This window comes from Neocloeon triangulifer, unplaced genomic scaffold (assembly GCF_031216515.1).
Source record: "Neocloeon triangulifer isolate White Clay Creek 2 clone unplaced genomic scaffold, ASM3121651v1 ptg000017l, whole genome shotgun sequence".
Lineage (NCBI taxonomy): Eukaryota > Metazoa > Arthropoda > Insecta > Ephemeroptera > Baetidae > Neocloeon > Neocloeon triangulifer.
In genome coordinates this window covers 3,123,807-3,148,757 of record NW_026775559.1, presented here as the reverse complement: position 1 = coordinate 3,148,757, position 24,951 = coordinate 3,123,807, and the positions used below count along the sequence as shown (strand labels likewise).

The 24,951-nt window shown below is 43.0% G+C and overlaps 2 protein-coding genes across 8 annotated transcripts in view; both read left to right on the top strand.

Annotated features, from left to right (window-relative positions):
• Positions 1 to 24,951, top strand: part of LOC132203178 (methyl-CpG-binding domain protein 5-like) — an 87,155-nt gene that overhangs the window by 45,973 nt on the left and 16,231 nt on the right. For all 4 annotated transcript variants that reach the window (XM_059630754.1, XM_059630755.1, XM_059630753.1 and 1 more), the window contains exon 5: positions 3,844 to 4,003. In XM_059630754.1, coding sequence (XP_059486737.1) covers positions 3,844 to 4,003 — 160 coding nt within the window. The remainder of the gene's footprint in view (positions 1 to 3,843; positions 4,004 to 24,951) is intronic.
• On the top strand, positions 4,010 to 21,501 carry LOC132203177 (uncharacterized). Of its 4 annotated transcripts, none has more exons than XM_059630748.1 (23): positions 4,010 to 7,917; positions 7,976 to 10,182; positions 10,444 to 10,629; positions 10,696 to 11,018; positions 11,082 to 11,217; positions 11,272 to 11,461; positions 11,522 to 11,678; positions 11,730 to 12,778; positions 12,833 to 13,142; positions 13,198 to 13,461; positions 13,518 to 13,955; positions 14,013 to 14,201; positions 14,251 to 14,588; positions 14,651 to 14,749; positions 14,802 to 15,130; positions 15,196 to 15,511; positions 15,566 to 16,079; positions 16,167 to 16,619; positions 16,686 to 16,964; positions 17,027 to 17,155; positions 17,215 to 17,547; positions 17,619 to 17,900; positions 17,958 to 21,501. In XM_059630748.1, exons 2-23 carry the CDS (start codon positions 9,852 to 9,854, stop codon positions 18,033 to 18,035), a joined length of 6,723 nt encoding a protein of 2,240 aa, XP_059486731.1. In that variant the 5' UTR covers positions 4,010 to 7,917; positions 7,976 to 9,851; the 3' UTR covers positions 18,036 to 21,501. The 4 variants fall into 4 exon arrangements, with proteins under 4 accessions (XP_059486731.1, XP_059486734.1, XP_059486732.1 ...); XM_059630751.1 differs by having other exon boundaries at positions 4,010 to 9,442; positions 9,851 to 10,182; XM_059630749.1 differs by having other exon boundaries at positions 4,010 to 9,442; positions 9,844 to 10,182.

Genomic DNA, 24,951 nt, shown 5'->3' with positions numbered 1-24,951 from the left:
ATCGCTCTGTATGGGAATGAAAGGGAAACAATGTAAAAAAATAGGCCTGCTCTTTGTACAAAGCCGAGGTCGTGAGAGCAAAACTTTTTGATGCATGGGAATCGAATTTGTCGGCTGCTGCTGCTGCCTTATCAAAAAAGACGCGTCATTAGTGATTCTCAAGCTGAAGGGAGTAAAAAAAGGGAATAAAAAGAAGGTCAAGGACCTTTTCCGCAGAGGCCGCTGATGAATTTTGTTTTTGTCCAATTTTTTTTGTCTCCGTGCGAATAAGAGGTCTTTTGAATTCCCGTTGGAGATGATGCACTTTTAGTGTTTTTGCTTGGCTGGTCTGAGAGAGAGGTTTTTGTGAGTTTGAATTGAGATGGTGATGAGATGCCTCCCAGAAGGGGTTGATAAGCTTGTTATAAATAATCATCAGTGGTGGCGTTTTTAAAGGGCTATTTAAGTTTTTTGCCATGGCCCTGGTAAAAATTCATTTTTTTTTTTAATTCTGGAAGTACATCAAAATAAATTATAATTTAAACAACAAGCTTGAGTATTTTTTCTAATTTAAAACTTATTTTTATGATAAATTTTCAGAAGAAATAGAGGAACATGATTTTTCTATTCAAAATTTAAAAAATTTTGTTTAATTGTTGAAAGTCAATTTGGTTTTTTGTTTCATTTCAGTACGAACTTTAATAGAAACTTTTAGGAATGATTTTTTTAAAGTAAATGAATTGAGTTTTGAATTAAATTTATGGTCTTTACTTTGTAGTAATCCTCTTAAAACTACTTAAGACTTCACTCCAATTCCTCAGTCGTATTTACGAGTCCTAAACTCATTGCTTTTTCCCGGCTAATTTTCACTCACGGAAAAGGGCACTTGTAGAATACACACATTAGAATGCTGTTTCAAATTATGCTTTCAAAGATGAGTCTTTATCACTAATCTGGAATCTGCAGATGACAATTTCAAAAAGTCAAATTTCCGAAAATCTCTTTTGCATCTTCATCAGTTTCACAGCTTTTGGAAATCCCATTTGGAGCTAAATTTTCCCCTTATTCATTTCAACCAATCCATTTTCCATTTCATTTGGCGCGGGTCTCTTTCACAAATCACCGCAGCTCCATTCACTCAGCACCGCTTTTTCTTTTTTTCTTTCCACCCCGAGAGATCAAATCGCATAAAGCGTCGTTTTGCCGCGACGCAAAATTGATCCTGTTGCCGTCGTCGCGAGAAGGGATGTAGGAAGTTGGCAACGGCTTAAAGTTTCCGTCGAATTTTCCTGCGCGCTGCGTAATACGCGGAAATCGTTCTCGCTTTTCACCGCACAAAAATCAAACAGCACGTGCAGTGCGCGTCGGTCCCTCTGTATTTGAAATCACGTGTGTGGATGTTTGCTCTCATCTTTTTTGCGCGTAATGGAATTCGGCTGTGAGCGTCGAAATTTGTTCAGGCCTCCCCGTGCTTTTTATTGCTGTGCACTGCGTGGATGATATCGAGGGGGAGCATCATCACATCATATTTCGGCAGCAGTTGTTACTATGGTGTCCTCTCTAGCACACACGTACATAAAACATGGACGGGAGGTTTTGCCGCTACTAAAGCACCTAACACGGGCAGTGGAAAAATATGATATTCGTTAATTTAGTTCAGAAATTCTTGTGTTACTGTTAATTTTAATGTAGATTGTTAAAAAGTTTAATTTTCTTTTTTATTATATGCGGTATTTTTATATTATTTTATCTTATTTAAATTATATTTATGGAGCTATGTGGTATTATTTATTATATAAAGTAAATAGAAATAGAAAAATTTACAATGTTTTTACAATTAAAAACATTTTAATCAATAATAACATGATATAAGTTTCGCTTCACTTTATTATGTTCTAGTACTGCCTGTTCATTTTAATTAATAATAATACCGAATAATACTTGATTGACAATCTCAATAGCAAGTATTACTCTCCAATTTTTTTAAATCAAAATTTTAATTAGTTTATGACCGTTCATGACTAAAAAAATTACCACTAACATTTCATGAAATTTTTCTGGAAATCAAATTCGTATTATAATTGTTTCTTCCTACCATATGTTTTCCAAAATAATTGTTATAAAACAAAATTTGGGTAAGAGGGATTAAAATTGATCAATATTTAAAAAAAAAATAGCTTCAAAACCATAATTTTGGCGTTGAATTTTTTAATTTGGCGTTTTTATATTAATATTTAACAAATTTTTGTTGGATGAACATTGAGTCACGCATGTGCTTCCCCATTTGTCACTGCCCCCAATTCATCCCTTGCTACCCTCTATTACGCAGCGCAGAGGGAAACCTTTTCATATTGAAAAGATACCTCGGCGCAGACACTCATTGCCGCCAGAGAGAGTAATAAATGAAAAGCATCAGGGGATGACTACGTGCAGCGAGAGAGCTTCCAGTGTTTGAAGTTACCAAACTGGCTCTTGCATAATAATATCAAATAAAATAAAGAATCGCCCCGTTCAAAGGGCCTCTCTGCCGTGTGTGTGCTGTTATGCGCTGATAGAAAGGAAGGGCTTGCGATTTAAAGGGGGAATTTTAGACCGTGTACATACAGTATGTGCGATGGCTTTCATGCTCAGCAGCTTTTTGTGTCTGCGTGGTAATTGAAAAGGAATATGAAATCGTATACAGACACACCGGGACGAACAAAAGTCGAGAGGGGCTGCCACCGAATTTATTATTTCCTTTATTTCGCCGAAAATTAATGAATTAATGAGACCAAAATAATAACAAAAAGTTATAATATAAAAAATAGCTTGCAACTTGGTGCTACTTTTCAATTATTGTTAATTGGCTACAAAAAAGTGGTTTTAAATTTTTCCCAGTACAATCATTAAATAAAATTACTTGATTTCATGCTGCTTTTAGTAAAACTGAGAGCAACTGAGGGAGTTGAAACTTGCAGAAATTCTATTCAAATGTAGTTCTTTTTCTAAAGATTTAAGGTTTGTTGGTTTAACATTTTCATTAAGTACAGAGTTATTCACTTCCAGATATACTTTCCAAACCCTTTAAATTTTGAAATTGGAAAGTATTCAAAATTTGAATATTTATGAAGTGGAAAAATTCAAAGCTCGGGGAAAAACGAATTAAACAAGCACTCATGGTCAAGAATCTTCCAACAAAAGTAAAAGGATCTATTTAGAGCTAAAAACCATGCCCACAGAAAGTTTGACATCGCAGCATCCTCTAAATTATTCATCCCTCCTTTTGTCTCCCCTTCTTACTTCTTTTCCGAGTAAGACTTTTAGTTCTAATAAGCAATCCCGTCTCGGAACGAGATTCCGAATTTGCATATCACAGGCAGCGGTTTACCAAAATGCCATTATTGTGTTCCGTCTCCCTTTGCACCATCAAACACACACACACAAATCACCCGGGGTCCCTTTTTTCCTTCGTGTTTGCGTTCGTCCGGGGAATAAAAAGAATTTTGGAAATCATTTCTCGTGCGCCCTTTTTTATATTGCGCATCCATCGGTAATGGAATGGTTTTTCCCCGAGATTATCGCCGCTCCGCCGGGGGATGAAAGCAGCAAATGGAATTTATTTATCTACCCCTGACGCACACAGATAAAAGCGCCGGATTTTCCCGCTCGCAATCGGATCGATGTTGCGGAAAATTTCGCAACACCTCCGTCGTCGTAAATTCCGAACGCGCGTGAAATCAATCGTGCGGAATTTCCTGTCGGCGACGTGTACGTGTTGATTAATCACCCCCTTATGCAACCAGCTCGGCTCCGTATCAATTCGCAATTAGTTCGGCTGTGACAATTATGTATTCGCACTCAATAAGCAATTGTTGGTGTTGACAGGTGACAAACAGGGCCTGGCCTCTGATACCTGACCCGTCAGACAACACAAGGCTGTGCAACCACAAGAGAAAGCAGCAAGTGCCGGCCGCCTTGCTCGCCTCTGCCCCCGGCGGCCCTCGCAGCCCCCTTCACAGAAACCTGATCCCCAACCCTGCCAAAGGTGAGTACAAAATAAAAAATTTCTAAATTTATGATGAATAAAACGGATATACTGGTAAATTCACTAAGAGCAATCAATCGTGATAAAAAAAAAACATAGTATAGTGTTAAACCATAATTTTATTCTTTTTATGAGCGTTTCAAAATCCAAACTAATTATTTTCAAAATAATAAACACTAGAAAATTGTAATTGAAAAATGTTTTTGGTTATCTCTACTAATAAAAAGAATGCATTGATCTATTACAAAAATTTTAAAACCAATATCTGAAAAAAATTACTCGTTCATTAAAAATCTGCTGGCACTTATGAATGAGTAGTAAAGCAAAAATGGAACTATTTAATATTATTGAAATATTTTAAATGCAATTGATTAAAGAAAAAATTTAAAAAAAAAACAACAATTTTTTAAAACATCAATTTGAGGATAAATTAAATTTTAGGACGATTTTTTGGAATTGCCATAAAAATTTCATTTTCTAAAAAAAACTTCTTTGAAACCCTGAGGCAGTAAAAACACTTTTCATGCATAAATTTTTTGCCTTTTCATCAACTCCTACTCCCTAGATAACACAATCTTAAAAAACAAAGTGGTTGTAGTGGTTGAAATTAGTTCTTTACTAAAACATGAATAGTACTTATTGTTAGTCAGTATTATTTCGCCGGGAGCAAAGCTCCATTCAAATCAATTTGCATCCAATTGGCGGAGAAATTAATTGCAAAATCGTCGCTCCGTTTCACGCCGGCGGCCACAAGAGGGTGCGATTAATCTTGATACCGAAGATTTAAATTGGAAATTAATTACAATTAGCGCGGGCGGCGGCGGCTGCGTGGGGCTGTGCGCAATTAGAGCGGCGGGCATAAATAATTCAGAGCGCGCCGTGTGTTCTAGTTAAATTAGCGACGACGCGAGTGAGCGTGCATATTATTAAAAGCAAAGCGTGCGTGGCAACGCTAATTGCGATTTTCACACCAATTTTATCAGCGCATCACGCTGCGAGCGAAATTACAGACCTTGACTCTTGTTTGTCAAATATGCGTGTTCCCATATCCTTCCGACAAACTTCAACAGGAGCGAGTCTGTAATTAAAAAATAAAACATGCACAACAAATTTCCAGAATCCAATAGCAAGAAATGGTAAAGAATGTCTTATTTTAACTAAAACTTTAAAAGGTGAGAAACCATGGTGATTTCGGAGCCACGATAAATTTTTGCTTAATATTTGTCCCAAATTAGTATTTTAAATTAATACTGGATCAATTTATTATTTTTTTTTTCTGTTGTGAAGAATGTTGCCTGATATTCCAAACAAACTACTTATAAAAGTGAGAAGGCGATTGTCGATATACAAATTTGTCATCTTTGAATATTCGGTTTCGCCTCGCGCTTCCTCAGGCGACAGGTGAAACGTTCTCGGAAGCAGTCGACGCCGAAAGTGATAACAGAGCCACAACTTTTATCACGCACAATTTTGTTACCGTCAACTTCAACACGTAGGCCAATTTAACAAAACGCGACAACTGTCCAGCTCTATATATTTAACAAAAATATTCTCGCAGTAAAACCACGGGACAGGAATTTCCTCAAGTTTTTATATTAATTGAACATTATTGAATTATATATTTTACAACTAATCCACAATCAACCTTGATAAATAAATGACATTAAAATTCTAACACAATAAAATAATACCAAGTCGCACTTTTCTTTCTCGACTGTTTTGCCGCGCAGCGCCGCATCACCCGGTAGGGAACCCCATTTCAACGACCCGTATCGGCCCGATTTCCGGATTGGGCCCCGCCGGGCCCGCGCGGCCCAAATACGTCTTTTCGGCTTTCGCGCTTTACTGCTCGGTACCTACCCGAGCGAGAAGGTTGGCGTGGGCACCGTTCGACGCGCGATTAAATTTGCTAATTAGACGTCATTGTCCGTTTTTCGCTCACGGCACTCCTTCCCACCTTAAATTCAGGGTAATTCTGAAAATTCGCAAAAAAACGCATTTTTTTCGCATTCAAGTGCGAAAACGGCTGACATAAAAAAATCCATAGAAACAGCGGATCCCAGGGCGTTTTGGCCCGTCTGTGCGCTACAATTTCCCGGGTAGACTCGATTTTTCCGATTTTTTTTGGCGGTATGGCGGCCCTCCAAAGGGTGAAAAAACCGGTTTTTTTGAGAAATTACATTGCAAAAAGTCAAAAATCGAAAAAAGTACATCCAGAGAGTTGTGCGCCTTTGCGAGACGCGTCCGAATCACCATAGGACCATGGGTCGCATTCCCATAGCAAAAAAGCCTTAGGCTTTTGCGATTTATGCAAAACGACCTTCCAATGCTTTTCTTATGGGAGAACGGGCGAGCAGACGCCGGCGGCCGCCGCGGCCGTTCCCGTGGTCGGATTTTCGTTTTTCGCACACCAAAATGAAGCTAATTTTTGGGCCGATTTTTCCAGGGGTCGCCCACACCCGCCGCGGCCGAATTGCCGATTTTTCGGCAAAAAATTTTCTTATGGGATTTAGCATGCGTTTTCGCTCGACGCGAATCGGGTCGCTCGAGGCGGGCCCACGGCGGCCCACCGGCGGTCCCACGGCCGAAATTCGTCACCCGCGGCCGAATTCGGCCACCCGCTGATGAAATATGCACGAACCGCGGGGTTCCGGGGAATTTTATTTACACGCGACGCCTCCGAGTTTCGTCCGTCGCTTCGCCAACTCGCGGCCTGTGTTATTCTTATGGGGGAAATAAGCAAACGCCGGAGGCCGCCGCGGCCGTTCTAGTGAACGGATTTTCGTTTTTTAAACACCAAAATGAAGCTAATTTTTGGGCCGATTTTTCCAGGGGTCGCCCGACCCCACCGGGGCCGAATTGCCGATTTTTCGGCAAAAACATTTTCTTATGGGATTTAACATGGGTTTTCGATCGGCTCGAATCGGGTCGCTCGAGGCGGGCCCACGGCGGCCCCCCGGCGGTCCCACGGCCGAAATTCGTCACCCGCGGCCGAATTCAGCCGGCCGCTGATGAAATGAGCATGAATCGCGGAGTTCCGGCGAATTTTATTAACACGCGGCGCCTCCGAGTTTCGTCCGTCGCTTCGCTAACTCGCGGCCTGTGTTATTCTTATGGGGGAAAAAGCAAACGCGCGAGGCCGCCGCGGCCGTTCTACTGGACGGATTTTCGATTTTTAAAAAGCAAAATGATGCTAATTTTTTGGTTGATTTTTCAAGGGGTCTCCAGGGCCCGCCGGGGCCGAATTGCCGAATTTTCGGCAAAAAAAATTTCTTATGACTTTTTAACACTCGATTTCGCTCGACACGACTCAGATCACTGGAGGCGGGCCCGCGCCGGCCCCAGGACCGAAACTCATAACCCTTATTAATAATTTTCGATCATACATTTCATTTTTTACAAATTCTTTTCCTTAATACTATTCCAATTTTAATTCAAATCATCCTTTTGATTTATAATTGCATTATACATATACAAATTAATTATTAACATTATCTTTGCAAAATGCAAGTCACACATTTTCACCCTGCCTGAAAAAATTCGTTCCCTTCACATTACATTTCCCATACATTTTATGCCTTTATTAATAGGCCGTCATCTAATGCAACCAAGTACGCGGCATTTCCTAGTTAGCGTTTCCCGCGCTGCAATTCTGTGCAAGCCCAGACATAATTTTTCCGTCTGGAATCGCCAGACAGCGCGGCGCGTCTCTCCTGCTGCACCCGCGTTCCTTCTCTTTCAGTCCCTCGCGCGCCAAGTGAAAAGTCTTCCGACTGACCCAGTGTCTAGTCCCGCTTTTGTGTGGACAATTTCGTGCCTTTCGGACAAGTCAGTGACCCGTGCCGTGACCTGTTGTCGTGCCCCTCGCCTGAGCTTCGATTCGCTGCAATTATTCCGCTAAAATGTAACCAACGGTAAGTTTTTGCTCCATTTTAATATTAGGTCAGCCGGCCCTAATTCTATTCTCTCCAGTTTCTGCCGTTTCGCCGCACATTGTGACCCCTGACCTGATCACCTCGGTCACCGGACCACTCGCCACCGGCCGACTCATCTAACAAAGGTTCATTTTGGAGGGTTTTAAATAAAATTCTCATGCAAGCAACACATGGGTGACGCCATTTCTTTCACGTATCAACCAACATTAAACCTAAATTTTATGTGCTGCACCGATTTATAACCACCCTGCTTTGCTTCTAAATGATTATGGACACTTCGTTGTACATAATTCTGAAAAAAATAATTAATTTCCACATCGGCAAGACCATTATTTTTTTTATGTATGTCGCCCGCTACTATTCGCCGGCCGCAAAACGTCATCTTTCGCCTCTTTTTTTGTCAATTTTCCCAACTAATTATCTATAATTATACATCTCTATCCCACAAGAGGCATTAATTCTGCATAAATCTGATATAATATTTGTATAAATCATGTCGCAAACCATATTTTTTTCGTCTTTCTCGCGACGACTTTGTGCATTCTGCATCTCGGGCCTCTTTTCGCCGGCCGACAAACGTCAACTTTCGCCTCTTTTTTTATCATTTTCCAAAACAAATTGTCATTAATTATGCATCTCTGTCCAACCAGAGGCATTAATTCTGCATAAATCTGAAATAATATTTGTATAAATCATGTCGCAAACCATATTTTTTTCGTCTTTCTCGCCACGACTTTGTGCTTTCTGCATCGCGGGCCTCTTTTCGCCGGCCGATAAACGTCAACTTTCGCCTCTTTTTTTTATCATTTTCCAAAACAAATTGTCATTAATTATGCATCTCTGTCCAACCAGAGGCATTAATTCTACATGAATCTGAAAAAATGTTTGGATAAATCATGTCGCAATCCATATTTTTTCCATCTTTCTCGCGGCGACTTAGTGCATTCTGCATCGCGGGCCTCTTTTCGCCGGCCGCCAAACGCCAACTTCCGCCCTCTTTTTTTTATCAATTTCCCCAACAAATTATCTATCAATATGCATCACTGTCCATCCACAGACATTCATAGTACATAAATCTGGAAAAATGTTTGCATAACCAGGTTGCAAAAATCATTTTTCCCAAAATTCTCATGGCGAGTTTTTGCATTCTGCATCGCGGGCCACTAATCGCCTGCCGCAAAACATCATCTTTCGCCCTTCTTCCCCCGAATTTCCGCATATAATATTAACAACTTATACATCACATTATATCCAAGCACATTAATTCAGTATAAATGTGCAACAATGTAATATTGTCATTTTTTTATTTGCTTACTTCCAACTCCTCCAAAGCCCACTTTCAATGACATATTATTGGAAAATCCGTTTCATTCAAATAATTCAATATAAGAACCATCATTCTAACAGGGTCGTACTGCTTGCCTACCAAACCGCTAAAATTCGCGTTATTTCCAGGTACACCGGTCTCCAAATTTCTTTCGATGTTTCTATTTTGGATTTAAAGGTTTGTACTCACATTACAATTATATTTTTTTACAACTACTAATATTTAAAAATAATATTGTTTCTAATTCTGCCCTTTCAGAGCCCCCTTCCATTTGTACATTGAAATTTTATTACTTATATTAATTCGCTAATTTACTCTCGTTTTTCTTCATTCCACATTTCAGCATACCCACTCAGTAACACAAGGAGTGTTGAACTGGGTGTGATAGTCTTTTATTATTAATGTTGTTTTTACCTTCCCTTTCTCTTTATCTCCCCGTTTCACATACCCCCGTCTTATATGTATACAAATGTTGCCTTACTTTTTAATGCCCATTTTTCTTTACATTTTCCACTTTTCAGCAAACCTTCAATACACCACAACACGGACTTTTTCTAAATTTATAATTAATTTCTGAGTTCGCAGTATGCCGCGAAGAAAGAAAAACAACCTTAAAAGATATAATGACCAAAAAAAGAGTGCAAGTGAGAGTGAGAGTGTCGCCAGTGCTCAATTCAAGCCACCTCCAAGCCGGGCAGTCTCCGAGGCCAGAAGCAGTGGCTCGAGTCTGGCGTCCACTCGCACAAGCCTGCTGAGTGAGACGAACTCGGTGACGACCCGCTCCATGAGCAAGAGGTTGCGGTCCTCTGCCGGTAACTCTGTGCCTCTGCCAATTACTAATGAACCAGTTAACGTGACGGTCTGGGCGGAAGAGGCTCGTCAGTTCCAAGCTGCTATTTCTGGCGCTAAACAATCCGGTACTGGATCATATCAATTTATATTTTAAATGATACAAAGATATCCCATTCATAATTGTATTACACAATTACTCTATGTCGTTTCCATCCACCATTTTTACAATCAAATTCAGTATTTTGCCACTACCACTCGACCATCTAAAAATGTGTATGGAAAAACGCCCTCTTCCTAAAAATATATGGACCTACGCAATATTTCAATAACAAAATATCTCAATTCCAATATATGCTGTGTTGTAAATATCATTCTCTAAATCACAGATCCAGAGTCACCTGCCAGCCGTGCTGGTATCAAAAGGCCCAGGGGCAGACCACGCAAAACCCCCAACCTGATTACTCCTACTCTCTCTCAGCAAGCGTCTGCAGCCTACGCTCTTGCTTCTCCTAATGATGGCAAACAACCACTGCAGGGTCCTCTAACGCAAAATGGTGGTCAGAATGCGGCAGGTAATTTATTATAATGCCATTTCCCATCATCTCCTTTACACAGTCATTTTTGCTCCGTTCCGTTAGCATCTGTCAATTCTTCCAACGGAACCAGTGTACCGAAAAAGAGACCCCGAGGCAGGCCTCGGAAAAATCAGACGCAGACCACTGTCACTTCAACGCCATCTTCTCGTCTGCCGTGTGAAGAGTCGGAAACATCGCTAGCCGGCCAAACAGATGAACTCAATTCCAACCAAACCGATTGTACTTTACCCAAAAAGAGACCCCGTGGCAGGCCTCGGCAAAATCAGACGCAGGCCACTGTCGCTTCAACGACTCAATCTCGTCCGCCGCGTGAACAGTCTGACACATCGCAGGCAGGCCAACCAGATGAGCTTAATACACCAGTCGTAACATCATCTGAAAGCGAAAGTTACTATACTAATTCACTATCCATACAATACCAATTTCAGCTCACTTCACACCGCAAAAAAAATAGTATTTCGGCTCGAGAATTGGAATCTCTAAATTTGACCAATGCTCCACCCCCTGCCCTCCATCACACTAGAGTCACACGCACAGTAATGAGTGGGAAAGAAACTGATGGTGGTAAGTTTTGTAATTCAACCTATAAAATGGCACCTCCTTCCTTTTTCATATCAGCTCGCACGCCAAAGGATACCAGTGGCAGGTTCAGAAAGAAGACTTCTGACCCCACCAGATGCACATCTCCTGTGCGGAGACCAATCCAAAGGCCTCAGACGCCACCTCAGTCTCCCCCACCATTCGCTGATAGTGAATCCGTCTATTCTGACAGGACTTTGAGACGCTCTGCGAGGAACGTGAACACCAGGTACTTGATAATAAATTTTAAGCCCCACATTTTACAAAATTTCGCACCCACCCTTTTCAGGCCCCAGATTCAACCAGTCGCCGCTACTCAGAGTGGCAGCACACAAAGCCAGTCAAGTGCAGATCCGAACGTTGACGACGGACGAGATCCAGACTGGGAGCCACCACGGCAATCAAACAACACAGTCAATCCACGGCCGGTCGCAACGGTCGATGATGTAACATTGTGAATATTTCATGTACACTGATCCATTTCTTTTCTACTCTAGAATATTCCCGACTTCCGTCGCCCAAACACCCCGCCTGCCGAGTTTCGGAATATGAATGATGAAAGGAATTACCGCCGCGCCGTCAGAAACGGCACCTTTAATATTGCCAGGGGTCCCCCACCGATCGAGATCGAACGATTCAGCCTCGGTGCGTGCGGTGAGCCGGAGTACGTATGCACAAACTGCCTCGCAATCTTCTACGAGGGTGAGGTGGACCCTGCTCAGAACCCTTTCTCGAAGTGCTGCGAGCGGGGGAAAGTACCTTACGACAAAGACGCTCCACCGTACCCTGAGGAACTGCTCATTCTGGTGCGGGAAAATGTCAAGCACCTGCGGCTCCTCAACAACCGTCTCTCTTTGGCAGCGTACAAGGCCAAGCGAGTTCACCTGGATGGCTTTCCTTGGATCTATAAGACTTACGGCCAGAGCCGCATGACGCTTGACAACGCAGATCCCCTCCCGAATCCGGCCGAGGCCAACTTTGAGCCAAACAGACCGGGTCCAAACGACCGGAGGCAACTGAACGACGTTCACCTGAGATCGAACGCTCAGCTGGTGGCCATCGTCGACCCAGCCACCGCCACGGAGGCCATCGTCAACGCTCCCGGTGGTGACAAACTTAAACCAGAGGTTGTGGAAGCGTTTCTTACCTGGCTCCAAGAGAACAATCCGCTCTATAGAATGTACACAAACATGGAGACGCTACTCAACGAGCAACTCGCTGCCGGCGAGGAGGGCAGGGTCACTTTGGTCTTCAAGGAGCCGGGCAAGGACAATGTAACGCTCAAGCAGCACACCCACGCGGTGCCCAGGCACGAATCCGAGGTGGCAGTGCTCTACGATGTTGTTGGCGAGCCTGCGACTCCTGGCATTTACGTGCACCAGCACGGGGCCAACTTTGAGGTGCTCCCGACCCACCCTCTACGCGACGCCTTTGCCTACCCGCTGATTAACCCTCGTGGAACCTTTGGATGGCACCCCAACATCAAACATCAGGGCCCCAACGCAACCAACATCCGAAACCGCGTGACCATGAGGCAATATTACAGGTGAGATTTGCTATAATTTCCTACATGCTTAACTTACATGAAAAATTTCCGCAGACAGCGACTGATGCGTCGCGATCCGCTCCAGCCAGAGTTGGCCAGCGGTGGCCTAACGCAGCAAGCAATCATCGAGTTCTGGCTCAAAATTGAAGACTCGGATCTGCATTATTTAAGATCACAAATGCCACAAGACCTAATGATTTCCAGCCGAGGCCACATGCTGGCCCTTTTAGAACGCACCGTGCAGAGGCAGCGCGATCAGGGTGTCCGATGCGAGGCTGGAAGGAGCTTCGTCCTTCCCACGAGCTTCAGAGGTGGTGACATCGAGATGCAGCGTCTCTACCGGCACTGCATCGCCAGCATTAGGGTAGTTGTAACAGTTTTTTCACACTTTCGTTTCATCTAACGCTTTTCCATTGCAGAAGACCGGGGCGCCAAACTTCTTTTGGACGATGACTGCAGACCCAAAGCACCGCGACGTCCTCAACCATCCATCCTACCGGCCTAACGACGACAGCCTAAACGCAGATCTCGTTTGTAGGGTGTTCTACATGCAAGTTCGGGATTTTCAAGATCAACTTTTTAACAAAAAAGTATGGGGAACCGTCAAGAATTACGTCCAGGTGACGGAGTTTCTAAAGCGTGGATTGCCTCACATCCATTGTGTCATTACCACAGACCGAAAGGTAACCTTACGAGTGTATCATTAATATCTAAAAAACCTTGCTAATCCCCTCCGCAGATCCTAACACCAGACGATGTTGACGAATTTGTCACGTGTGAATTGGCCGACCCCAATGTGCACCCCGATTTCCACCGCGTCCAGGTCAAACACAACATCCATAGGCTCTGCGGACCACAATGTAAGAACAAAAAGGGTGTTTGCAAGCGCGGCTACCGAAAACGTTTTCGCGATGCCACCACCTTGGACGATGGAAAGGGTTTCGTTGAGCCGCGGCGCCGAGACCTTGGATTTTTTGTGGTCATCCTCAATTTCACTTACACGAACCAAGACACGGTTGGCACCAACATCTACTTTGCCGTTCGCTACGAGATCCACTCCAACCTAAACATTTTTGTGAACATTCGACAAGCCAAGTACGTCTTCAAATATGTGACGAAGGGTGTGGATAAGGCCACCGTGGAGGTCACATACCAAAAATACGGTCACAGAATCAGGGTTTGTTGTGTCACAGCATTACTTTCATTTTTTTCATTTCTCCCTATACCATCTCAGAACCCTGACAATCCAAACGCGACCGATCGAGTCTTCCTTTCAATGAGGATGACTGGCAACCCTGAGACCGGTGAAAACGTACAGATCCTCATTGATGAGCTTAAAATGCACCAGGAGACGCGTTACATGACGGTCATGCAGGCCATCTGGCGCATCTTTGCGTTTGAGATGCAGAAGAGTTTCTTTGCCGTATTTTATATTTCCTTTTCGCCTTCCTTTTTATCTAATTATTGTGCAGGTTGTGGAGCTCAACGTTCACTTGCCCGAGGACACGCCCATCGTGTTCAGGGCCGGCACTGAACTGAACGCTGCCTCCCGTCCACTGAAACACACGCCGTTCCTGGCATACTTTGACCTAAACGCGCAGACTGTTGACCCGGTCGAGGTCGCTTGGCTCACAACCATCAAATTTGAGGAAGTCCCGGAAAGGTACAGGTTTGACGACAAAGCCCACAAGTGGATTCTTAGGGAGGTGACTACAAAACCAGTGATCGGATCGATCTACACAGTCTCCCCCAAGAACAGGGAGAGATTCTACCTGCGCGCCCTCGTCATGGCCCGCTGTGCACCCAGAAGGTTTATATTTTTTTTCTGATAACCCTATTTCCTTTCCGCTACATTCATATCCATATATTCAGCTACGCGGATCTGCGAACGGTCGACGGCGTCCTCTACGACACCTTCAGGGAGGCGGCCGTCGCTCTCGGACTGGTCAGAGACGACGCCGAGTACCAGAGGTTGCTAATCTTGCTTTGCGAAATTTCTATCCTTAACTTTCCCCTTCTCTAGGTGTCTCGATGAGGCCACCCTCGGCTCCACTCCTTTCAGCATGCGCCTTCTCTTTTTGATGATCCTCTTGCACTGTGCACCCACCGATCCCAAGGCTCTGTTTGAGCAGTTCTGGCGCTCCATGGCCGGCGAGTTCGAGAGACGCGGGCTGCAAGCGGAGGACGTTCGCAATCGACTCCTGCGTTACTTTGCCCGCAAACTCAAACTCAACAACGCGCAGCTGGACGTCTCTCTCTTCCAGGGCGTGGATCTGGAAGGAGACGCCGACGTCCTCGAGTTTGACGAGGCCGCTCAGGCAGATGCTCTTCCCACAGACGCAGAGCTCATCGGTACACCAATATAAACATTTGTTTATTTCTCTCCTTTACTTTCAATAAAATTTCCCACTTCTCAGCTACCACCAGCCTGCTCAACGAACAGCAGAGCCGCGTCGTGCAGACTCTCGTCAGGGCGGTGGACGTCTACAAAAGCGGCGTGGGCCGCGTCGACAGTCTCTACTTTGTTGAGGGACCGGCCGGAACCGGCAAGACCTTCACGTACAAGGTGTTGTACGATACTCTGGTGAAGTCTGGAAAAAAAGTTCTCTGTATGTCCTTTACGGGGGTCGCGGCGTCTCTGTTGCCCTGCGGGCGAACCTTGCACTCTGCACTGGGACTGCCAGTGCCGCTCGACGCCAAGTCTGAAAGTCGCCTCGAGCCGCACATGGACTCGTGATTATAATTTTAGTTAATTTCTTCCCCTTCATCTCCACAAATCTTATTCAGGTACAAGGCCCTCAAGGACGCTGACTTGCTCATCATTGATGAGGTTTCGATGGGACCGGTGCACGCATACAACATCGCCAACAAGTTGGTCAGGCGTGCCAAGAATTGTAAAGAGTTCGATGACCCAGAGTTTGGCGGCGTGCCGGTTCTTTTCGGCGGGGATTTTAGGCAGCTCGCTCCCATCTGCGGCGACAACGAGACCGAGCGCGAAATTCACTTTCGCTACTCGCGTCTCTTTGAAAAATGCACAGTTATCAGCTTGGAGAAAAATATGCGCGCCAATCCGCAAGAACTTGAGTTCGCCAAGCTGTTGCGGTCGATCGGTGAAGGCACAGCCCCAACGCACCCCTCTCTGCCTCCCAATTCTTTCATTGTTCCCAGAGAATGGGTCATCGAGTCTTCCAAGCTGGAAGATTTGCTCCAGTGGACGTTCGGCGAGGATCCGGCGACCTCCGGCAAAGAGGCATGCGTGCTTACCCACCTCAACGACAACTGCCGGCTCGTAAACTCCATGGTGAGTTCCCCAGAGCAATTTGAACTTCCCTTGCATTCTTATTTACTTCCGAAACTGACCGTCCGCTTCTTTTAATTCTACTTCCAGGTCCTCCAACAGCTTCCCGGCGACGTGACCCACCTTCTCAGTGACGACAGCATCGAAGATGACGACCCGGACGACCCCATTCTGAACGGTGACTACGGCAACGGCCGGATGCCGGTGCTCCTAGAAGAGCTCAATGACCACACCGACAACTCCATCCCTGACCACAGCATTCCAATGAAAAAGGGTGCGGTCATCATCCTCATGAGGAATATTGACGTCAGCTCGGGACTGGTCAACGGCACGCGGATTAGTGTCTCCGACTTCTCCCGGACCCGCATCCGCGGCACTGTGCTCAGCGGCAGCGATAACATCAAGGGCCGCGTTGTCGACGTCACCCGCATTGACTTCTTCTGCGACGTCGGCGCCCTTCACCGCATGAAGCGAGCCCAATTCCCGATCAAATTGGCTTTCGCGATGACCATCAACAAAGCGCAGGGACTCACTTTGAAACGGGTAACATTTATTTGCAATTTATATTTCTGTTCTAAATATTACACACACACACACACACACACACAGGTCGGGTTGTACCTTCCCAATTACTTGGAGGAGCACGGCAAACCATACGTCGGCCTCTCGCGAGTAAAGAGCCCCGACGACATCAAACTTCTCATCCTGAAAGACACTCGTCAGGGCTACTGCCGCGAGATCGGCCAGTGGTTCACTCACAATCCCGTCCGGCGTGAACTCTGGGATCTGCACATGGAACGGCGACCCCCGGCTCCCCAACAGCCGCAGCCCCCGGCACCGGCCCTCAACATTTACCAGAGGATCCACCAGCTCGTCGGGCAGGATCACGTATTATCCAGACTAGTTAGGTAATGACTTTGAAAATTAATCCTACCTCTCTCTCCCCGCAGGACGGTCATGAAGACGAGGACAACATTGTCGAGGATGACTGTGGCGTGTCGCAGATTATCGCACCCTCGCCCATCCCGAGCCCTCCTCGCACTCCCGAAGTGCAGCAACAAGAAGCTCCATCGCCGCAGGTACTTGCAAATAATTTGTTTTCCCCCTTAAATTCTCAGTCTTTCTAAATTTCCCATAGTTGTTTTGCACCCCTCAGTCGTCCCCCACCGTCCCACTTGAGGGTGTCGGTCAGATGGTTACCTGCGCGAAAGCGATCAGAATCAACCAACTTTCTGCGGCAGACCTCCGTCGCATGCAGGTCGTCTCGCACGCGTCCAGACCAACAAAGACGCTCGATCGTTCGGCCATGATTGAGGTCGCCAGGGCCACGAGGAAATTCCCGCACGATCGACGAACCCTTTTGAGCGCCACTGCCAGAAGAGACGAGCAGCCTCAGGACTCTCCTCCGCTCGCGTCGCCGGACGGTTCCCCCGTGGTCACACATCCCGAACCTCTCGACCTCGAAATCCAGGTAAAATTTGAATTTTACATTACTTACCATGCAACTTTTACTCACGACCAACTACTTTTACTTTTTTTCAGCCCGACATCGACTTCCTGCGCAAGAAGGTTCACGACCGCAGGCTGAGCAGAAGCGAACCCACCGCCAGTCCCCAGGTGGTGCCCCTTAGCCAGGACTCTTCTTTCTCCGTGCCGGCAATCGTGGACTCGGACATGACGAAACGCACATTCCAATCTGACGAACTCTGCGCCAACGAGAACTGCGAGTTCTGCGTTCGCCTCAGAAAGCAGGGCATCACAGAGTGCCCGTCCTACATGGTCCTTGACCCCGAGATGGAGAGCGCCCTCACCGACCTCGGGCTGGTTACGCGCGACTTTTAATCATGTTAAACACATGCAAAAATAATTTCTCCCTCTCAGTTTCAGGACCCTGACCCGAACGACGTCTACGACGATCCGTACGACATTGTTGACGTCTTGACCGGACACGACCTTTGAGCGAAAAACGCATGTGTGAACAGTTTGAGTGCCATGAGAAACTATCGAAAAACCTGACATTGCTGGAATTCTGAGCATTCTGCACGTACTGCGTCTCGCGGTGGTCACGTTGCGCGGCGGTTGATCACTGTAATTTCAAATTCCTTTGCCACTCGGCATTTCAATTGATATTACCGGTGAGCCTCCGCTGCTCTCGTCCCATTCCCGAGCGAGATTGCGGTACACACGCACGGCTGATCCTCCGCGAGTCTCGCCAACTCGAAATTTTGTGTTTGCTCGAACACTGGATCACGCCGAAACCCCGTCCAGGCATGATGGTGGTAGCCATTTGGTTTCTGCACGTTTTTCACTTAGAGCAATTCTATTTGAATAATTAGCGGCCGCCATTTAGAGCTACCATCGAGCTGGTCATGCCTGAGAAGCGACCGTGCAGACATTACCTCCCACAAACCACCCAATACGTGTCGTCTCTGACCTCATGCCCAGCAATATTTGAAATACAATACTCTTCCTCGATTGCCTGTGCTGCTCTCGCATTGCTCAATATTTAACCACTCGCATGATAGATATTCAAAAATAGTCCGCTCTATGTTCCTCTTGCCACCGCCAAAACACTGCCCTGATCTGTACTTACAAAAACTCGTCAAAGCCACATTTGCACTGCACTGTACCTAAAATGTACAACTACTGTCGCCTGCCATTGCTCTATTGTAATTTTTGCCAATGAATGTAAATCGCCTGAATTAACACTATTGAACTCGTATGACAACGTATAAAAAGTGATTAATATGTAATTGCGTGTGCTTCCTGACTGACAGCTGCAGGGTTTTCAGGGGTGGTTTTCCCCTGCAGTTTTGTTCGAGGTTTAGTCAATTGCTTGCCCACCCCGCCAATTCGTTACAGGCTTGCGAGCTCCCTCGCTGAAGCACTTCACACTTTACTCTTTATTGCTGCATAATCCATTGTTCTAACCAACTCACGACATATTTCTGTATAAAACCAACAATTCCTATGAGTTCAATGACCTTCATCACACAATTTCAGACTGCAATACTTTATTTCACGATTGAAATTGTAATTTTACATTAATTCCGCCACCATACTTCTGCTTTAATTCATTGATATTTGATGACGAACTTGATATAAGATGTGAAATGGTACCAAAAATGATTAACAATTGCATTCATAACATTCTACAATGTATCTGTCGCCGACCTGATTTGATTTCACAAATGTATTTGAACTGAATTGTATTGTGTAATATTACTACGTAACATATTCGCCATTGATCTTATGTAAACAAGACTACTTATGGAATATATCTTAATTTCGTGTGAAAACTACTTTTTCACCAAAGCATTTAATTGAAAAGACAAAACAAATGCATTTTAAATGTTTTTGTGTTTTCAATAATTGCTACTGCCTCTGATCTTATGTAAACATGACGTATGAAAAAAAATATTCAAAGATAAACTATCAATTAAAAATTCATATCTTTCAACTCAAAATCCTTTGTTTCAATTCAACAATCATCATATAAAAAAAAAAAAAATGTTAACAACAATTCAATTCAACAATCATGATAAACAGCTTTTTATAATGTATGAAAAAAAAATAAATAAATTACTGTTCAACAATCATCATATATAGCAATTAAAAAATAACAACACATAAATTACCATCATTTCAATTCATACGATTCTACACCATCATGCCTAAGGATTCATGGAGTTTAAAACCAATTCAGTTCGTCTCCCCTGGATTCCTCACGCAGCCCAACTACTTCCACCCTTCAACTTATAGCCTACAGGGTGTTCCAAATTGATTCTTTACGCTGATTTTTATCTTTTTCTCGTTTTTCTCGTTTTAAACATTATTTTTCACATTCTCTCCAATTAAGTTTTGATTAAAAAGAAATTAACTTTATACAGTCCCACAACAACATTCCGAAAATGCTTGCGTTTAACGCAAGCGCTTTAGCGCTTGTTTAAAAATAAAGAAAAATTGTTTTAAAAATTTCTAGTAGGAAAGAAACAATTGATAAAAAAATAGACATTTATGACAAACAAATAGCGTTTTTCTACTTCTGATTGATGCAAGATTTATAATTAACTTTCAGGAAGAATTTAAATAAAATTTGTTGCAAATGATATTAAGAAAAAAAAACTAATGAAATAGACCGAATAATTTATTCCTCGTATCAAATTTTCTCTTCCAGAACATTTATATATCTTTTTGGTGGATAAATTTTTTCGGACTCGTTTGTATTGATTTTGGATTGGACAGCGACACAACTGTGCAATTTCACACCCAATAATATCAAAAGAATATAAATACTCCCAGCGCGAGCATAAAATTGTCACGTTGGAAAATGAAATCCTTTCGGCTGCGTGAACAATAAATCGGCCGGGGGGGCTTGGACGTCGTTTTTGCAGTTTGAAAAAGCGGCGGCCGGGAATCAAAAATGAATAATGGCGCGTCCGGAGCGCGTTAATGCGAAAAAATGAAGCTCTGCAGCCGAGTGCCCACTCACTTTGGCGGTGAAATATCGCCATCATTACCAATAAAACGTGCTGCGAGAGCCACTCCTCGACAGCAACACGGCGCAATATAACACCGACCAACCACCACATGTATTGCAATACACTCGCATAAATCCACGCGTGTAACATCATAATATCGGCGGGCGTTATTAAATAATAATGGTCTGATTGCAACACTCGCTCCATCATTGGCAATTAAGCACGCACAACACGCCATTCAGAGGAGACGCCACTCTTCAGTGCGACGATTTGCTAATGGCTTTTCAGACTGCAGGAAATGGCATCGCCGAACGATTCAACACGCAAATCGCTAAAAAAAATACATGAGCAAATTGGCGACTTTTATTCAAAGACCTCATCTCTCTCTACACCTATTGTCTTTTCGCAGTTGACGTCGTGCAAATAAAAGTGCCGATGTGAATAAACAACAAGTCGTCACTGATTTAATATGCCGATTGTGACACGAATGACATTTTGGATATTTGGCTTCGTGGAAATGGTGCTTGTTGGCATTACATAAGGTGTAATAAAAATAGGGAATCGATTAACGGGTGTTTCTAGTTCTTGGAATAACTATGCAAATTTGCCTACCGCATTTTAATTCAATATTACAAGGGAAAAAATCTTATTTAAAAACGTATTTTGCAGAAGTATCACAATGTACAATTTAAAACACACTCACTTATCATTTTTATAAAATAAAAATTTTACATACAGTTCTAGATAAATATACATCAGTTCATGTGCATAATTAAAAATTCTATTAGATCAACAATTTATGCCCTCATACCATGGAGATCTACTAACGTTGTCTAAATTCTCTAAAATAAGCTAATTTTAAACGATGAAACGTTCTCAATTGTTTCCATAAATCTGGATTAAGCTTTAATTTGATTGATTCAAATGAAATTGTTAATTTAATTGTCCAATATTCCAATGAAACTTCTTATTTTAGCTTAATTTTTTTAACAGTGTCAGATACAGAAAAAAGATTGCATTATAAAACAGATTTAATTTTCTCAAACAGACTTTATTATCTGAAGTAAAAAAGAGGACTATGATTTATCAGTAATTTGATAAATATCAATATTTTTGAATATCCACATAAATTAATTAAAGCAAAGAAAAGGGATTTTTTTATTATTTCACTCTCAATCAGAGTACCAACACCTAATTATGAAATGGATTGTTGCCTCCAATCCTTTCACAATGAGCTTGTTTTCCTCCGCCCAAGAGCAAACAATCGTTTTTGTTCCGCCAAAAGCTCTCGAAATTAACTCTCAGTCACTCGCGAATTTCCTCCACAGCTCTTTTCAATCAAAACTCGGCTGCACAAAGAGCCTTTCAGTTTGGACATCGGCGAAATGAAAAGCCGCTTCCTTTCTCTCGCCCGCTCTCAACAAAAGCCGAAATTCCGTATCCACTGCGCGATATCCACTGCGCGAAATCACTCTGGTGAGTCTGACAATGTGATGCAGGAAAGTATACTCGTATGAGCAAAGCACACGCCTTTTCCAACAGTGGTGTAGGTGCTGAAAGAGAGAACTCGTCCGTTTTCACCCTTTTCGCCGCGAGTTGTTTCGACAGCAGGTGTGGGTGTAACTTTATAAAATCAGCCGGCTTACTCACGCGGCGTATCTCCTGCTGAGGAAAAAATATATTCACAAAAAATGCTCGATAGACATCTCTAGCCCCCTCGAATTACTGTTTGCGTCCAATGATATGCATTATGTGGTCTGCTCGACAGACTGCACGACACAAACACGCGCTTAATTAATAATCAAATGATTCATGCCGCGGCGATAGCGATCGCACGCTCGGCTGCGTTAAGTAAAAATTATTAGCACGCTCTACTTTGGCGTAATTTACAGCCGGGAAATGGAATTTTCGCGCCTCTGTCGTTCTCTAGCAACTGTCGTTGCATGAAATTCGTTCTGGTTTTTCCATTTTCAACTGTTTAGGGATTAGCGATGGAACAAATTAATTAAATTTAAAAGGTATATTAAAACTAATAAGTTTTGTGTATTTATTTCCAACGGACTGAAAAAAATAAACAACTGACTTAAAATAATTAATTAATTTGTTTTGAAAATTTCCACAAAGTTGAGTGAGATAAAACATAGGACAGATTAAATTAAATTCAAAGTCAGAGAAAATTTTATATTATAAAATTGAAAAATTTAAATTAGAATGCATATTTTTCTTTTACGTTGACTAATATTTTAATTAAAATAACTATTCATTGAATACAAGAAATATATTGGGGGAAAAGTTGATTGATCATAACCATATTTTTACATTGAAATTGATATGGACCCTGATGATAAGAGGGAATTTTGATAAATTCAAACACATGTCAATTTATTGTTAAATTTATAATTTTTTTTTTTCAATTATTTATTATTTCTTATTTTCCAAATGATTTGAAAAAATTCAGCTCAACCAAAAACAAATTTTATAGTTTCCTTCATATAAACCTTGAGGGTTTTAATTTGAAACAAATCAAAGATGAAGAACAATTTTATAAGAATTCTCAAAAAAATAATTAATTTCAATTACAAAACCTCCGTCATTTAAAAGAATTCTCACTTTGCCGAGAATTTTGCACTTTTTTATTTTTATACTTATTCTTCCAATTCTAGTTCACGTTTTCCGCCATTTTTGGCGCAATGAGTTGCCAAAAAGCAAAGTTTCGTGGCGCAATTGCCTTTGCCGCGCCGCAATTTGAACAAACAAAAAGTGTATTTCGCGGAAAGCCGCCGGGGAAAGTCATTCTCGCGCCCCCTGCATGCTTATATTATGTACATTTTTTTTATTTCACTTTCAACTTTTGCGCGCTTGTCGTCTGGTAATGGTCCTTTTCCCAAGCTGCACGTTGGCCCCGCCGGCGCAGCAATCTCTCGTTCCGTCAGCAAAAAAACACAAAAATATCCACACGGCAGCCTGAGCAGAAAAATTTACGGCCCAGTGCGAAAGGGATTTCGATATATATTAAAATATATCGCCGCTTGATGTGTCTCGCGCCAGCTTTTGTTTTACTCTCCCTCCCCCGGAGGCAGTTTTCCTGGCGAATATCAATGTAAAAATAACAGCACCACCAGGCAAAAGAGAGAAAGAGAGCTTTCGTTTGACTCTTTCTCTCTCCTTTTTTTATTGTTTTCGCCGCGCCGACGACTATACAAAAAATATGACGCATTACCGCATTTGATATGAAAACGCCGGTCGGCGAGTGGGTGGAACAAAAAATACAGACAAAAAGTCTTATGTGTCCTCGCGCGCAGCTTTCGTCATTCTCGTGTTTTGCTCTCATCAATAAAATAACCGGCAGCAGCGAGCGCGCAAAACAAAAGCGGGATTAGAGTGCAAAAAACAAAAAGGATAAGGGACGCCGCCGCCGCCTCTGGAGATTAATTTTCGCACACATGTGCGCGCACCATGCATATTTGTATGCGTGTTTGCTTGCTGACGCACAAATTGCGACGACTAATTGGGCGAGGGAGAGAGAAATTTTCGCAATTTAATTCTGTGACTCTTCATTTCAATTTTCCTGGGGCTGCTGCAAACCCGCTTCCCTCCTTCCTCCTTTACGTCTTTTGTGAGTTCCGATGTTGAATTCACCCACGGTAAATCCTTTAAATTTCAACCCTTTCCGTTGCAAATCTTCTAGTAGGTTCAAATCTTATCTGCTATTATCGTCTTTTATCCATTTGTACCCATAATTTCCACCAGGGAAGGTTGATTCATGGTGTTTGAACGTAATTCCATAAGTAAAATTAAAATCAAAAAACTATATTTGAATGGTGAATAAATAAATAATACAATATACTGTCATTTTCTCATTTTATCATAAAGATCAAATTTGATATAAATATCACAATTAAAAATAGAAACTTGTTGAGAAGTGAACTGTAAATTTTTCAAATTTATAAGTTCACGAAAATCCTTTTGCATATCAAGAGTTTGTAAATCATAATATCAGCAAGTTACAAAGAGCCGAGAACGATGACGCCAGCGAACTCCAAAAGTTTTTCCTAACAAGCTGGTTATTCGTAAAATTCCGTCCGCGGTGCCGGCAGCATTTTTATGCAAATAGGGCCAAGTTTTTTCCGCGCGTCGGCTCCTTTTATTTTCTTCGGGCAAATTTGCCCACTTTCCAACATGAAATAATGAAGACGACGACTTTTCCAACTGCTCTTCACGCGAAACAACTCGGCTCCCTGCGGTAGTATAATTTGAATTAAATTTTCATAAGGCCTTTTCCTTTTCCACTCGTTTTCCGAAAAGGAAAAGCAGCTCTTGAACTTGTCTTCCTTTCTTTCTTTCTCTCTGCGTAAAAGTTGGTCGGTGCCCTTTTGGTGGTGGCGAAAGGAGAG

What these genes read in the sequence shown, in the direction of transcription:
- LOC132203177 (XM_059630748.1), top strand. Translation starts at nt 9,852, where the DNA reads ATGCCGCGAAGAAAGAAAAACAACCTTAAAAGATATAATGACCAAAAA. An exon ending in AGGGACTCACTTTGAAACGG is followed by an intron (nt 16,620 to 16,685) that starts GTAACATTTATT and finishes ACACACACACAG; the next exon opens with GTCGGGTTGTACCTTCCCAA. An exon ending in CCCTCACCGACCTCGGGCTG is followed by an intron (nt 17,901 to 17,957) that starts GTTACGCGCGAC and finishes TCTCCCTCTCAG; the next exon opens with TTTCAGGACCCTGACCCGAA.